This window comes from Ictidomys tridecemlineatus, chromosome 6 (assembly GCF_052094955.1).
Source record: "Ictidomys tridecemlineatus isolate mIctTri1 chromosome 6, mIctTri1.hap1, whole genome shotgun sequence".
NCBI classification, from domain to species: domain Eukaryota; kingdom Metazoa; phylum Chordata; class Mammalia; order Rodentia; family Sciuridae; genus Ictidomys; species Ictidomys tridecemlineatus.
The window spans coordinates 163,114,983-163,131,782 of NC_135482.1; the positions used below are offsets into that span (position 1 = coordinate 163,114,983).

Sequence of the window (16,800 nt, forward strand, 5' to 3'; positions counted from 1 at the left end):
GGGTCAAAGCCCTCATGATCCAATCACTTCACAAAAGCCCCATCTCTGAACATGGCAGCATTTGCCGACCAGGCCTTTAACATGAGTCTTTGGGGAACACTTTATAACCAAACCTTAATAGTCTGCCTCTGATTTTTCCTAAAATTCAGAATAAAGGCACATTTTTTTGTCTCCTATTTTTTAATCTTATGCATTTGAAGAAACCCTGAGACTATTCACATAACAAAATCATGATTTAGACTTCCTCATTTAAGACAGTGGTTCACAACCAGGGAAGTTCTGGCTCCCAGGGAAAACTTGACAATGTCCACAGGCATTTTTGGTTGTCTTCACTGAGGGAGGAGGATGAGGTACTAACATCTACTGAGTAAAGTCTGGAAATGCTGCAAAACATCCTACCATGCACAGGACAAACAGAAGAAATAATTATCCAGACTAATATGTTAATAATTCAGGATTGAGAAACCCTTACATGGGCTAAAATTACTAGAGGGATTTCTTGGGCAAATAAATTGTGGTAACGGGTTGCATCACCATGTCATTTTCCCCAAATGCTTTCTCAATTTTTTACAGCCCTAGGGATCAAACCCAGAGCCTCTTATTCACTCTATACAAGTGTTTTATCGCTGAGCTACATTCCCAGCCCATTTCTCTTGATATAATCTATAGTGTGCCTGCAGTCTCTCTCTATAGATCTTTCTAGTAACTTGAGAATTATCCTGTGGTTGTGTCAGCTATCTAATCAAGTACAGCATCTATATGAACAGTTCCTTCTAAGCATCACAAGTATCAGTGGTGGATAGAGAGCACTCTTTGGGATATATGCCTTAAAACTTACAGCTTAATACAAAGAAGTTATATTCTCTTTCCCCAAATAGACTTAATTCAAACTTCCCAGAGTTTAATGAGGGATAAAAATATTAACCGTAAAGTAAGATAACTGACATTCCTAAATGTCAGTTACTTGTTTACCTGAAATAATTATATATTGAGTCCCCTGAAAAGGATAACCCTTCTGAAGGAAATGATGGCAAGATTATGAGTACTATCACATTTATTTACTTATACACTGACTTCTTTCAAAAATAATTTGAAGTGGCATTATACAAAAGTAAAAATATTTCTATACTCAAAAGTTTGGCTGCTCCTTTTTTTCTTTTAATTTATCAAAGATGTCATTTAGAGCCACAACCTCTAACAGGTTAAACTTTCAGGTTTACTTTGATTACTATTTTGTATGTTACATGTTTTCAAGGGTTAGGCAGGATTAAAGTTTGTTTCATGAAAGTCAAAATCATACCACCTTCTCAAATAAATGGTCTTTTTCTAAGTTACAGTGCTTAAATCTGAGATACATCAGAAGAGGGTCACATAATGCCAGAGGCAGAGAATACAATGATACAGCTGCAAGCCGAGAAATGTCAAGGGTCGCCAGCCACCACTAGAAGCTAGGAGAGGCAGGCAGGATCCTTTGCAGACTCACAGAGAGCCTGGCCTAGTCATTACCTTGATTTAGGACTCTAGACTCCAGAGTTTATGATAATAATTTCTATTGTCTGAAATCACCTGGTTTGTGGTATTCTGTTATGGTATCTTAGGAAATTAGTATAGCTGTTAGTACATATTATTTGTCACAAAATACTCCAGCATAGTTATTGGTCATCCTTGTTTGTTATAGTGGGAAAGACATAAATATACTCTGAAAGAGTAATTCATGATTTACCTCAATGTGTCTGATAGTTGAAAATCATTCCAAATTTAAATTTAACCATACAAAACCCAAAGTTAAGCAATATTTTCAGAAATAAGTCTTTCAATGTTTTATCATATTTGATAGCAGCTTTTTTTATTGGTTACAAAACCTAAGCCCATATACAAAATTAAGAACACGTTTAGATGCCTCTTTTGAAAGAACGTTTTAGTCTATTTTAACTGAGTTAAAAAAAAAAATAAAAACAATGCAATTTTTAAACACTGTTTTGAAAACTTAAAAGTGCAGCAATATACTTAGTTTCCTTTATCTATGAAATGGTGCAATTCCAATTCAAAACTGGTAAGGTCACAACAAACTGAATCAAGCAAATGCACACATTTGTCTGCACTACTTGATGCTAATGTTCACTTAAATGTTAGTTTGCACTTAAAACACAAGAGGAAATAGGAATCATCATAGTAAAGGCCCAATTTTAATCTCAGTGTGTGCCAAATTTGAAAGGTAACTGTCAGTTAAGTATAAGAGTCTGGAAGAAACAAACTTGGAAGGGAGACAATTCACAATATCCAGACAATTTGTATTTTAAGGTTTTCTCCAAGTGTGTGACCTTAATTTGATTTGATTTTGTTATTCCTATTTTTAGTGAACACCACACAGTTTGAAAAATTTAGACGATAGTGTCTGAACAGGATGCATTTACCATATGAAGCTTTAACTCAAAATTTGGATAAAGAAAAAAAGGCACAATGAACTTCAACTCAATTTTATGTGCACAAGAGTTGAAAAATCTGAGCCACCTTAAAGAGAAATTGATTCTAAAATTTATAAAACCTATAAATAATCAGAGGCCAAACCACTATATTAAAACAGATTCTCTAGCAAGTAAAAATCTTGCAGTTTAAACATACGCTTGTATCCACTTTAGATACAAGACAAAACTCACTCTTTAAAGTGGCTCCACCTTGGCAGATACATATATTTGTAATGAATGCACACCTGCTATGTATTATTTATCAGTGAAAACACCCCAGTTGATTCACAAAGCTCTGATGGCATCTGTCTCATCTTCATCACAGTAAATACACCCCCCATAACTAAATGAGTTTAGATTTTCTATCCCTTCACATCAATGCATTGGGAAATTATGTCCAGTAAACAAGAGCAACAAAACCATTTCTGTGACAGCACAAATTATTTAGTTTAAAAATTTTCAAATCCATATTCGTTCATTAATAACTGGGTCAGACAATTTACCAAAAGCAATAACTTTACATAGTAATACCAGATTTTGCAGAACTACTTAAAGATCACTGCAAATCAGGCTTATTATGTTAAATAACTGCAGATTATTCCTCTACACAGATCCTTGTTTGAATTTTTTTAATAAGTGCAGATGCTTTTAGAGTAGGATCTGAGTGAACTTTCCCAATACTCCAAGAATGAAGTCTTATAACACTTCTAAATAGTTGCTGGTTTGTTGCCAACCACATTATCAAAAGCACTGGTTACTAAGTAAAAAATGTTTTAAGACTAAATTACAGTAAACATGAAAGCTCCACAGTTTAAACCCAATATAAATCAACCATATCCAATTATCAGATTAGAACAAAAATATTAACTCCTGAAAGCTGAAAGCAAGATTTTATTTTTTTAAACATCACCAACGAATATTTTAGACTTTTGCAGTTTTGTTTTTTTCCTTTGTAGACAGGGACTCTTGCTTTCAACTTAAACAGAAGTTCAAGTCTGTAACAGGTTGCAGCTCAGGTAAAATACCATGCACAGCATTTGATTACTTCAAAACAGCAGGAACACACAGGCTGAAGTGAGTGGTCAAATAGGGCTTGCTGTTCTCAAAAATTAGGTATAATGGTGAAAGCATTACCATCCATATCTAAAGTTCTTCCTCCAACCCTGGCTTCTGAGGCAGATAATAAACACATCAATTACTGGTAGATGAAGTACAGTTTTTTAAAACTTATCTGTTTAATCAATAACCAAGTTTCTTGTTTTTAAGTTACTTTTTTTGTGTCAGTTCCACCAATGAAAATCATTTGGCTTGTACTTTAAAATCTATTCTTCCTCATAAAGAATATGAAAATATGTTTGTGGAGGACAATGACGGAGGCTCAGATCATACTGCACCTCTTCAGTCTTCCAACGTGAATATGCATCATACCAAAGTGTCTTGATCCACAGTGCACCATTTTCCAAAGGAATACCAATGGGCAGCTGACATGCCACCACTATGGAATATTTTAAACTGGAGACTGCAGTTGTCAGCATGTGGCACCAGGGACCGGGGAAAATAGGGTAGTTGAGATTGTTAAGAATTCTAAAACAGTTTAGGAAATCATGCATATGCATTTACAGTCCATGTGAGAGTGACTTTTGGCAACTGCAAAGTGACTGAGACATGGCTTGCTTTAGAAGCATCAAAACGAAGAGGCATGTGTTTTGGAGCCTTTTGTTGCTGTTGTTCTTATCATTTGGTAGCCATCTGGTGGTGCTTCATATTGAACATGAGAAAGATGCTGCACTCAATTGACCTTAAAAATTAAATTCTTTTGTTTGAAGGTTGGCTGTTGGGTCGAAATTGTAAGTACCTCCTTGTGTTGCTTCAGGAATGAGGCTAGGATCTTCGTCAATCTATAAAAAACCAAGGGGGGAAAGGTCCTGATTATATGGTGATACTATACATTATGGTATAATTTGAATTAATTCTTTACCACTAAGGAGAAAATTCTGTATAAATTAATCACCTAAAACATTCTGGCAAATCCATAATAATTTTATTGAGAAATTTAACAATTTAAAATTGGAAATGAGGGCTGGGGATATAGCTCAGTTGGCACAGTGCTTGCCTTTCAAGCACAAGGCCCTAGGTTCAATCCCCAGAACCACACAATCAATCAATCAATCAAATTGGAAATATTTTTTAAAACTAACCCTTTCTTAAATTTCTGTGTATCTAAAAATCTGAATATATGTTATTTCTATAATTACTACTTCTTATCAGTTAATAGTCCTCACATGGAACAAGAGCTGCTTTTATAATATTACCTTCTGTTTGGTTTAACTTTTTGTTTTTTGATACTGGGAATCAATTTCAGGGCAGCTTTTTCCACTGAGTTATACCCCCAGTTCTTTATTTTATTTTTTATTTCGATATAGGGTTTCCATAGTTGCTAAGGCTGGCCTTGAACTTGTGATCCTCCTGTCTTAGCAGCTCTAGTCACTGCAATTACAGGCATGCATCACTGCATCCTGCTACAATATTACCTTATAATTAAATTCTAGAGTAAAGTATTTAAGAACAAGTGATTGGTGGAGCATCTGAAATACAGTACAAACTTAAGTCATATATTACATATAGGCTTTAATTTATACACAAACATATCATATTTTAATATATACTTACATCATCACCAGAGAAATATTGATCTATGATTTCAAATGCTAATTTATATATGTCTTCATTTTCATGTTGCTGCAAAACTTCAATTTTCTCCAAACCTAATAAAAAATATCAAAATAATTAAGGAGATACTAAGGAGACACTAATGAAAATTGTGTACATAAATCCTAAGGATTTCAAAACACCCTTTTCTTCACCCAAAGATGACAGTCTTAAAAAAAAAAAAAAAAAGATAAAAACTTGAGCAACATCCCACTGATTTCTTCCTCCTTAGAAGCTTTTGAAGCACCCTGTTTCCTCAAGTAGGCAGTCTAAAAAATTGCCTAAACACTCCATTGATAGACATGTGGCACAGGGATGTAAAAGGAATTTAATTCAGGTTACATGGCAAGTTAGTGACAGTACTAAATCTGTGATTTTTTTCCAAGATTGTGAATAGGGTTCTTGTCTCCTACAGCCATAACAAACCTGTAGAAATAACAGTTCAAAACAGAATTCACAATGTCTTCAGTTACAGTTCTAATACATTTATTTCATGCATTGAATGCATAAATTTATTAATCTAAAAAATTAATATTTTTCTTTGAAATGTCTTTTTGACTATGCTATGTTGGAACAGTTGCATTTTTAAAAAGCTAATAATATACATACCAGAAAAATGGAAAAAGAGGTGTCAAAGATAATGGTTGCAGTACTTCATAAAATTATAATAAGTAAGCATTGTGTTCTATTTATGACTCCCTTTCAGGGAAGTGAAGATATTGATATAAAACTAAATAGTAACTAGAAAAGCAATATGTCAATCAATGGAAGGGTAACTGATGTGATACAGCAATCTGTATACGGGGTAAAGTTGGGAGTTCATAACCCACTTGAATCAAACTGTGAAAGATGATGTATTAAGAACTGTGTAATGTTTTGAACGACCAACAATAAAAAAAAAAAAAAAAAAAGAACTAAATAGTGACAATTCTGCAAGTTGCTCAAACTTTCTGTTATGAATCTGATTACACTACTAATTTTTAAATATTTTATGTAAAACATCTAAAATCAATAATGAGCAGTGAATAAGATTTCTATTCTTTCTCATTAAAATTTTAAAATAATAATTTGTAGTAATAACTTCATCACGCAGTTGTAGCAATCCTACCATTATAACTGGTAAGATTAAAACAAAATATATAGATGATTAAGAAATCATTAACCTTTTCCAAGAACATGAAATAATATTTCCCAAAGTGAGGTACACAGAATCACATGATAATATGTGTAACAAGGGGGGAAAAAGTTCCCCCAAGAGTGAGTTGTTATGAGGCCTCCCTGTTTTGGATTGTCAGCTTCCAAAACTGTGAGCTAAATTAGACTTTTTTCTTTATACGTATCCAAACCTCAGGTTTTTTTGTTTAGCAATGGAAAATAAACTCATAAAAGTGCTCAACTACTTTTCTTCAATCAATCCACTCTTACCTCCACATTCTTCAATTATTTCAGCTATTGTGCTTGCTTCATCACCAGCCATTATCAGAATGTTTTTTAGACCATCTAGAACCACCTGAACCACTTGAGAATCTTTTACTGATAATAAATTACAGAATGGTGGTATTACATTCTGTTGTACAAGGTACTCAACCTAGATCACAAAATAAAGTACAGAGATTAAAAACAATCAGCAATCTAAATTTAAGAAACTAGTGTACTTTCCAATATTAACAATTGTGACAGTTAAAAAAAAATTTAGACTCACCTGATCTTTTCTGCCACTTATTGTTAAGTTGCTAATTGCCCAAGCAGCTTCTTTTTGTGTTCCGAAGTCCCCCTAAAGGTGAAAAAAAATATAAGTGAATGAATTCTTTACCCAAAAAATCTTGGTAATAACAGGTTAGGAAAGATGATGAAGCCACAATGACTGACCTTGGCAAGCTGATGAATAATCATAGGGATTAATCCAGCATCTATTACAGCTTGAACTTGTTGCTGGTTGCCTGCCGTTATGTTGGAAAGGAACCATACAGCTTCCTAGAATTGAAAAAAATAGTGTATCTTTAAAGCTTTTTATATTTTAACATATTTTATATATATAATAACAAAACCACCTGCATTATTTTCAAGTGACTATATCTAAAAAGTGATCTGGTTGTATATAAGACCTATTTAAAATAAATTAGGACACTTCCACCTATAAGCTAGAATTATTCTAGGCAATGGTGATACAATAGTGAACAAACAGATTAAAATCTTTATTCATGGGGCTGGGGATGTGGGTCAAGCAGTAGCGCGATCGCCTGGCATGCGTGCAGCCCGGGTTCGATCCTCAGCACCACATACAAAGAAAGATGTTGTGTCCGCCGAAAACTAAAAAATAAATATTAAAAAAAAAAATTCTTTCTCTCCTCCCTCCCTCTCTCTCTTTAAAAAAAAAAAATCTTTATTCATGGAACTTACATTTTTGTGTATTTTTTCCCTTTAACAGGCAGAAACAACTATAAGACTGAATTTTTCTTAATCAGTTGATTTTTAAGACCTTTATTTTATTTATCTTCATGTGGTGCTGAGGATGGAACCCAATACCACATAGATGCACTCTACTATGAGCTAAAGCCCCAGCCCACAAGATTGAATTTCTGATTACTTTATTAAAACTACTTCTAATAAAAGTGAATTGTTGGGCATGGTGGGGCATACCTATAATCTTAGTGGCAAGTTCAAAGTCAGCCTCAGCAACTTAGTGAGGCCATAAGCAACTTAGCAGGGCCTCCCTTCACCCTCCCCAGAAGTAGATTGTTTTATTTCAAAAACAAGATATACTTGTCCAATCAAGCATCAAACTAGTCTAGGATGGATCTACAGACATTAAAAGATTTACGAGCCACAAACAGGCTTAGTATACTATTAATGTTAAAGGTATACCTTCTTTTACTTCTACTGTTAATTTTGTTTTCCTTTTTCTTTCCTTTTTTTCCCCGAATGCTGGCGATTCAACCCAGGGCCTCATACGTGCTAGGCAACAATCCTATCACTAAGCCACACATCCCCAGCCCTCTCCTCCATGACTGAAAGAGTTAATTATAAATTTATTCTGCCATGTAACTATGGGTAAGATGTTAACAACTGGTGAACCTGTGTTTAGAGTACATGGGGGCTTGCTATACTATTCTTGCAATTTTTTTTGTAGGTTTAAAAATTCTTTTAATTAAAATGCTACGGAGAAAAATCAAGTTGGAAAATTCTAACTTCAGGGTTTTCTGGTTCAAATAACAAATTCTCAACTAAAAACCTTTTGAAGCAGCTGCTTGATGAACCTGAGTATACATCTGTATGAACTTTTACCCCCATGATACCTTCACTTTAAGAGCACATTGTGGGGCTGGGGCTGGGGCTCAGCAGTTGTGCAATTGCCTGGCATGTCTCATGAGGCACTGGATTTGATTCTCAGCACCATGTATAAATGAATAAAATAAAGGTCTATCAACAACTAAATATATATATAAAGTGGGGGCGGGGAGGGGTCACATCGCATCCTAGGCCAGAACCACTGTCACCTCTGTCAGGTTATTTCACTTCTTGGTCATTTCCAATTACAGAATACACTAAGTTATAAAACCCACCTATGTGGTTTAAATTTCCTCAGTAAAAATAACTCACCCAAAACTTCTGGCTTCTTTCTCTTCACTATAACAAATATATCTATAAAATGCGACTTTTTGGGGTGATACTGGGTATTGAACTCAGAGGCACTCGACCACTGAGCCACATCCCTACTTTGTATTTTATTAGAGGCAGGGTCTCACTGAATTGCTTAGCACCTTGCCATTGATGAGGCTGGCTTTGAACTCACGATTCTCCTATCTCAGCCTCCCAAGCCATTGTGCACCCAGCTCCAAAGCATAAAATCTTAAAAAAGACATTTTTTAAATGATCTTTGAATTTAAGCACTCCATCTTAGGACACATTCTAATTTTGTTAGTGAATACATTATGATCTGTTTGTTTAAAAAATGTAATAGTGGGGCTGGGGATGTGGCTCAAGCGGTAGTACGCTCGCCTTGGCATGCGTGCGGCCCGGGTTCGATCCTCAGCACCACATACCAACAAAGATGTTGTGTTCGCCAAGAACTAAAAAATAAATATTAAAAAATTCTCAGAAAAAAAATGTAATAGTTATTTTGGTGGGGGATTTTTGCCTATACTTATACCTAGTGGCTGCAATTTAATAATTGTTGCTACTGTTCAATCTGTAAAAACACCAAGCAGTCTAAAAATGTTGTTTTTTTTCTTCTGTAATGATCAGGGCAGTACTCACAGGAAGCAACTAAAAGCTAAAATAAAACAATTATAGAGTGGGTTTAAACAATTTTCTACTGTAGTGGTTTTTGAAGAAAAATACAAATATCTAGAAATAGAAACTAGGGAGGAGGTGGTTAAAAATGAAAGATACAAAGAGAAAGAAAAATTGTGAGGAGACTCCATGCCTTACCTTATTTATCTTCTCTTTTGGATGTGATAAGAGATTTGGGAAGTGTGACAGGACATCACAATTGAGAACAACCTGGGTCTGCTCATCAGTGCCTGTCACTATGTTGCCAACTGCTCTGAGAGCTGCAGTCTGGAGAGGGGATAAAATGTTTTCCATGAGTTTATTTCTTTATAATGAAACCAATGATATATTTTTCAAAACCCTGAGAAAATGTAAACATGTAAAGAACAAATGATTTAACATTTATTTCATCCTTATACAAAGCAATAAGTAGATTGAATAATTCTGAAATTTAAACAATAGTCTCCTGTGGAAAAAAAAGCAACTTTATGGTAAAATTATGTAAAAAAAAGATTCAAAAATAAAAGGAAATTAAAACAAAAATCATAAAGTACTATTTTTTAAAAAATATTTTTTAGTTGTTAATGGACCTTTATTTATTTATATGTGGTGCTGAGAATCAAACCCAGTGCCTCAAACCACTGAACCACAACCCCAGCCCCATAAAGTACTATTTTTTAAAAAGTTATTTTTATCCATTAGTTAATTGGCAAACAATTCCATCTAGAAATTCATACTGGTGGAGTTGTGATAATTGAAAAACTATTTACAGATTGAACAGTAGCAACAATTATTAAATTGTAGCCACTAGGTGCAAGTATAGGCAAAAATCCCCCACACAAATAATTATCACCTTTTTTAAACAAACAGATCATAATTTAATCACTAACAGCCACCTACCCACCTCTAATCAAAGGTGGAGAGAAAGAGGCTATGTAGTTACGAGGCTATTATAATTATATGAGAGAAAGAAAATAAGTTTTAAACTAAATCAGTGGTTCCAGATAGATAAGGAGAGACAGATAAGAAAACTATATAAGAATTGAAAAGGATTTGTTAACAAAATGGGAAATGAGAAGAAGAATTGTAGAATCTAAATTAGAACATGCTGTGCGCTGACAGGGATACTGGAAAATGAGAAAGTTTGTGGGAGAGGATGATCCATTTCCTTTTTGGTTAAAATAACAATGAAAAGATTGAAGGAGTTCTTAAGGATATGTCTAAGGGGTCAAGAACAATTGGCTAGGGGCTGGGGATGTGGCTCAAGTGGTAGCACGCTTGCCTGGCATGCGTGCGGCCCAGGTTTGATCCTCAGCACCACATACAAAGATGTTGTGTCCGCAAAAAAAAAAAAAGAACAATTGGCTATATGGTTCTGAAACTCAGTAAAGAATCTGCATGTGAGGAAGAGTTGGAAATCAACAAAATTGGGTTTAGGAGATACTACAGAAGCAATCTTGAGGATAACTGCTAACAGATGTAATTGAAGGCTGGTTGTATAAGCTAACTGGATAGAGCAAATAGAATTCTATGTAAGAAAAATATCTGAAATACTTACTTGAACTTTCACTTCCTGGTGGCTCAGAAGGGGCACAAGAAATGGCACAACTCCCGAATCAATCACCATCTGTATCTGTTCATTACCTCCATCTGTCAAGTATGACAGAGCCCAAACAGTATCTACAAGAATCTATAGGAAGTGAAAAGAATAACCCATTGGCATATTTGTTTGATTGCTAAAATACACATCTCAGAGTGATGACAGAAAAAGTAACCAAAATTTTTATGTTTTACCTTGGTGGCAAAGACAGTTGCTTAGTGAATAATTTGTTAACGGCAGGTATCTTACCTTTCTCTCGATGCCTATCTCAGATCACTTTTCACAAATATGAGACACAGAAGTCTGGGACAACCTCTACCCCAACTTGTGATTAAATGTATCAGATAAGATAAATTTAACAACAGGCAGAAAATAATTTCCCCTGATCCTTCCCCAAAATTAAGTACCTAAAAATTACATGAAAACACCTCAGATACAGTAGTAGTATGAGGCCAGTACTTCATGCTGCTTCAAGTCTACAAACACCAAAAAGATCAACTATCTACCCTCCCAATTTTCAAACATGTTTGGCCATGTAACTTTTCGAAGTACTGAAGTAACAAAGAAAAGACTTGGCACTTTAACTTCATTTGGGAAAAAAGCTGTTTGCAAAGCTCTTGAAACTCGTCCTCAACTGAAAAGCATGGGGTATAAATTATGACCTCACCCATCCTAATATGAACATAAAAGAAAATAAAAACTGCAAAAGAGATGTGGTAACACATTCAAGGTCAAAGAGCTTGTATGGTTCTCCTTGGTGTATGCAACAGAGGGATATAGTTCTTATCCCATGTGAAATCCAGAGATATTTCCTATTAGGATACCCAAACAAAAGGTATCTTGTTGTCCTAAAATAATAGTAGCTATCCAAATTCACATATCCTTCAGAAAAACATAGATCTGAATAAGAAGGAACAAATAAAACTATATTTAGTCCACATGCCCAGCATTACTAGGAGTCCAAAAATATTAATAACTTCAAATTACCTGCAAGTAGAGAAAAAATTAAATTCTAGCTTTTGTCTGGACTGCCTATCCCAAACCTATGTGAGACTTTAGAAGAGAATCTACTTCAATGGGACAGTGACCATATGGCCTGCAAAGCCTAAAATATTTACTCTCTGAAACTTTAGAGAAGAATATGTTAAACCCTTTTCTATAACATACGCTTCATCCACCTAACAAATGACTTGGAAAACTTTAAAAAAAAAAAAAAGACCCACAAAAACTAATAATAAGCATTTACTATATATATCTCATTGTAAATCAAGAACTAACACAAATGTGAGGATAACAGTGAAAGAATAATTTGTAAATGTTCTATGTTCTGAGAAAATAGAAATATTCTATCAAAAAAGGATGGAAGAAGCTGTACCTGAGAACTGAACCCATCTTTCACAGTGAGTCCACCTTGCTGTAAGTATCTGTAGATGCTGTGTGTGTCAACAAAATTTGGCTACTATCTAATGTGGCAGTAACAAGATTTATAGAAACCACGCAGTAACTCAGGAGCCGAGGCAGAAGGATCCCACGTTCAAGGCTAGCCTAGACCACTTAGTGAAACCCTCTAAAAATAAAAAATAAAAATGGCTGGGGATATAGCTCAAACATCTCTAGGTTCAATCCTCAGTACCTGGGTGGGGAAAGGAGTGATTTATAGAAACCAGAGTCTCATTGATAACCAAAATGTGCAAGGAACAACTAAAAAAATAACTTGTCCTGCCAGGAACCAGAAAAATCTCAACACAAAAGATAAAAAAGACAGTCAATGGATGCCAACACTGAGATAGATAGATTTGATAAGGATTTTTAAAGTAACATAAAAATGCTTCAGTGAGCAATTATGAACATGTTTGAAACAAAAAACAAAGTCTCGGGGAAAGAAAAAGAAGACACGACAGGAAAAACCACAATGATCTCAAATTTAGGTCAACAGAAATTATTCAATTTGAATAACAATTAAAAAAAAACATTAAAAAATGAGCAGAGCCCATAGGACTTGTAGCACAATAATGACAGAACTAACATTTTTGTCATCACAGTTCCTGAAGAAACAGCTCGAAAAAACATGATGAAATAATGGGGGGAAATGTATCAAATTTGGCAAAAGACATATGATTACACATTCAAAAATGTAAGGATGAGGTGAGAGAAGAATAAGTTTATTTATTATTGCACAGGTAATAGAAAGGAGTAAAAAAAAAAAAATCACTTAAAACTGTCAAAATGGGGGCTGGGGTTGTGGCTCAGTGGTAGCGTAGGCAAAATAGAACTAAAATGTCACAGAAAAGCAGATCATAAATATGAAGTCTATTTGCAAAAATACAAATAAACATCCCTTAAACAAACAAAATGTTTAACATCACCCATAACAAATGAAAAGTAAATTAAAACTGAGATTCAAATGAAATAAAAATTTCAAATGTGACAACACACTCTATAGCACAGCAATGGAGAAAGTCACTTTTGTATGAAACTGGTGGGGAAGCAAAAATGGCATAACCCCTAAAAATTAGGGAATTTGGCAATATGTGACAAAAATTACAAATGCATTCACTCTGATTCAACAATCCTGCTTTTAAAAATTTACCATAACAATACACCCAATAATATAAAAATGCACAATACTAAAATTCTGAAAAAACTATGTCTGTAAAACAGAATCCTGTGCAGAATGATAGTCTGTTCTGCTCTGTGATGTTTAAGAGACTCCTAAATGAAATGTAACTTTGTTTCATTACATGACTCTGACTATTAGCAGAAAACCATTTTTTTCCCCTAAGTAATACACAGAGGCTTAGATAATGAGGATTCTAGACGGAGATTAATGAATGGTTTTCAGTGGGGTCTCTATGACACCATCTCAAAGGCTGAAGGGTAAAGGTAAGCTAGAGCTAGGTCTTAGACCTCTGAAACTACACACTCGGGTAGTCTCCCTTCAGTTTTGCTTTTTGAAATATATCAGGTCTTCATTATTTAAAGAAACTTACTGGGCCTTCATTACTTAAAGAAACCTTAAAATTTTTTAAATTCACAGCATAAGATTATTAGATGATTCTAGTTTCTTCTGTTTCCTTCAGTTTGTTTCCTTATCTCTATTATCAGACTAACAGCTAACCAATTTCTTTGATGTTCTTAATTTTGCTTGTTGGTGTCTTTTTCCATTTGAACTGCTTCTGCTATTTCATACTTTATCCTTCTACTATTCATTTTTCTTGGTTTTCCTTTTCTTGAATTCTATGACAAACTATCTGGCCTTCTATGATCACTAATAATCAATGAAAGTGCTTATTTCCTGCTAGTTAATAAACTAATTAGCCATACACCAACAAAGCCTTTGGCAGTCTGGGCTACTTTATTTTTCACCATTTATGTCTGCTTTTTGCTGCTAAAAACCTTAACAACTTTACCTCACCTGTAATTTCAGATGCTTGAAGACTGCTAGAAAGCAGATAACTCAGTCAGGATAGATACACCCACATACCAAGATTAAAATCCCTACAGGGTCAATTTTTTGAATTAACATATTTCTTGAAAACTTGTATAATGTGAGCCACAGAGAAATCTCTAGCAGTCTTACAAGAAGGATATGCTCAGCTAAAAGAACTTCATGGATTTTTGCTACCTTCAGTGCAGTAATATGCTAACAAATCATGTCCTGTTAAGCACCATTACTGAAAACTATTACTATATATAGCATTTCCTAGAAGATTAGATGTCTATGGAATGTTAACTTCACACAGGCTTCAGAGACAACTAGAGTTGAATCAAAATGCAATTAATTATATACATACATTAAGTCCTTATATTCATTAAAGAATAACTCAGTAGACTTTCTGCACATTCCAAAGAAAGGACTGACGCTTGATCAGCTCCTATGAGACAGTCTGAGTCTGATAACGTTCTCTTTAGTAGATGTGACACTTTGGGCTGTGCCAGATAGTTTATGCTAACAATTTAATTACAGAAAACACCTCTTTTGAGGATCAAACCCAATGCCCCATGCGTGCGAGGCAAGTGCTCTACCACTGAGCTACAACCCTAGCCCCTCTTCAGTTCTTTATATACAGATAAATCCTAAATCCATACTGTATTCTCCTTCTTGGAAATATTGCTACAGAGAAACAACAAATTCCCCCAAATTCTACTTATTTTAGGTCCCAACACTCAAAAATCTTCCCCCCCCTTAATTATTCCTATTATTACTTGTTCTAGTTCATACCTCTTATCATATTCTTTATAAACTGATTATGACAGCAAAATGGGTCTGCCAGACTCAAATTTTCCCTATTCTAAAATCTTCATACCTTTTTGTTGTTGTTTGGGGGCTGTTTTTATTTTCTTAGGGTACTGGGGATTGAACATAGAGGTGCTTTACCATTGAACTACACCTTCAGCCCTTTTCATTTATTGTGATACAAGGATTCACTGAGTTGCCCAGGCTGGCCTTGAACATGTGATCCTCCTGCCTTAGACTCTGAGTTGCTGTGCCACTTCCTTCTCTTTATAATGCTCCTCTCAAATGTCACTTCCTGGTGAAGTTTTCTGGTTTGCTAGACAAAATTATCTGTGCTTTCATAATAATCTACCACTTTGATCATTCTTTTTTCTTACCATTTAATGGTACTGAAGAGCACAGCTTTTGAACTGGCTTCAATTCTCAGCTACAGCTCTTATTCATTGTATGTTGTTAGTGCTTCATAAAGTTTTACCACTTTACAAATACTTTCAGTAACAGTATAGTAGTCCCCCTTTTATCTGTGGTACATGCCGCAGACCCTGTTTGACACTTGAAACCCCTACCCAGATCCATCAAGAGCAAATTCCACATCTCAGCTTGTGCTTTACTTACATTTATATCCGTATGGTATATGAGGACACACAAAGCTGGCAAAATCTAAGGAAAACAAAGATAGACAACAAGTAACACACAGTTCATGGATATATACTTGTAAACATAAATAAATATGACACAAAAAGCAGTAAATACTGTTTGCAGGGCAAGAAAGACAAAAAATTTGTTTAAGTATCTATTAGGAAAATGAAAATCTGATAAACCAAAAGCATATTTCAAATGTCCAATTAAAACATTCAAATAAATCTTGGAAAGATTAATGTACCTTAAAGGAAAAACATTGGTTTTTAATAACTTTCTTTATGATATTAATGATAAAATGTCAGCTAGGTGCAATGAGGCACACCTGTAATCCCAGTGACTCAAGAGGCTGAGGCAGGAGGATTGCAAGTTCAAAGCCAACCTTAGCAGCTTAGGTGAGATACTATCTCTAAATAAAAAATTAAAACAGGGTAGGGATGTGACTCAGTGGTTAACACACCTGGGTTCAATCCCTGGTACAAAAAAAGAAGTCTAGTGAAAAAAATGAAGATGCAAATATAGTTAATGTTATTTAAGAAAAGTTATTCTTAAAACTGTCAGTCTCACTTACCTTATTAAAGTTTATAAAAATCAGATTTTTATTTATAAGCTATTTGAGTGAAATTAAAGCTTTTGACTTCTGCCTTAGTCAAGAAAATAACAACCAGTACAAAATATAAAGCGTTGTTTTATGGATTTAATCCTTACAGATTTTTAAGATCTGGGAAAGATTTTAGAATCCTTCCCAAGGAACTATATAATAACAAAAGGTAGCAGATACTGGCTAATGATGCAAATTATAAAGAGAGACAGTCAACTGTTCTTTACCCAGTCAAGGGAATAAAGAGTTCATAGGATTTTAAAAAATACTCAGATAT

At 34.5% G+C, this 16,800-nt stretch overlaps 1 protein-coding gene across 4 annotated transcripts in view; it reads right to left on the minus strand.

Annotated features, from left to right (window-relative positions):
* Window positions 1-1,819: 1,819 nt before the first annotated feature.
* Window positions 1,820-16,800, minus strand: part of Kpna3 (karyopherin subunit alpha 3) — a 73,921-nt gene continuing 58,940 nt past the window's right edge. For all 4 annotated transcript variants that reach the window (XM_078016051.1, XM_078016049.1, XM_078016050.1 and 1 more), the window contains exons 10-17: window positions 15,899-15,943; window positions 11,005-11,136; window positions 9,606-9,734; window positions 7,044-7,148; window positions 6,877-6,948; window positions 6,600-6,762; window positions 5,136-5,230; window positions 1,820-4,363 (exon numbers count right to left, since the gene is read on the minus strand). In XM_078016051.1, coding sequence (XP_077872177.1) covers window positions 4,265-4,363; window positions 5,136-5,230; window positions 6,600-6,762; window positions 6,877-6,948; window positions 7,044-7,148; window positions 9,606-9,734; window positions 11,005-11,136; window positions 15,899-15,943 — 840 coding nt within the window. In that variant the 3' untranslated portion in view covers window positions 1,820-4,264. The remainder of the gene's footprint in view (window positions 4,364-5,135; window positions 5,231-6,599; window positions 6,763-6,876; window positions 6,949-7,043; window positions 7,149-9,605; window positions 9,735-11,004; window positions 11,137-15,898; window positions 15,944-16,800) is intronic.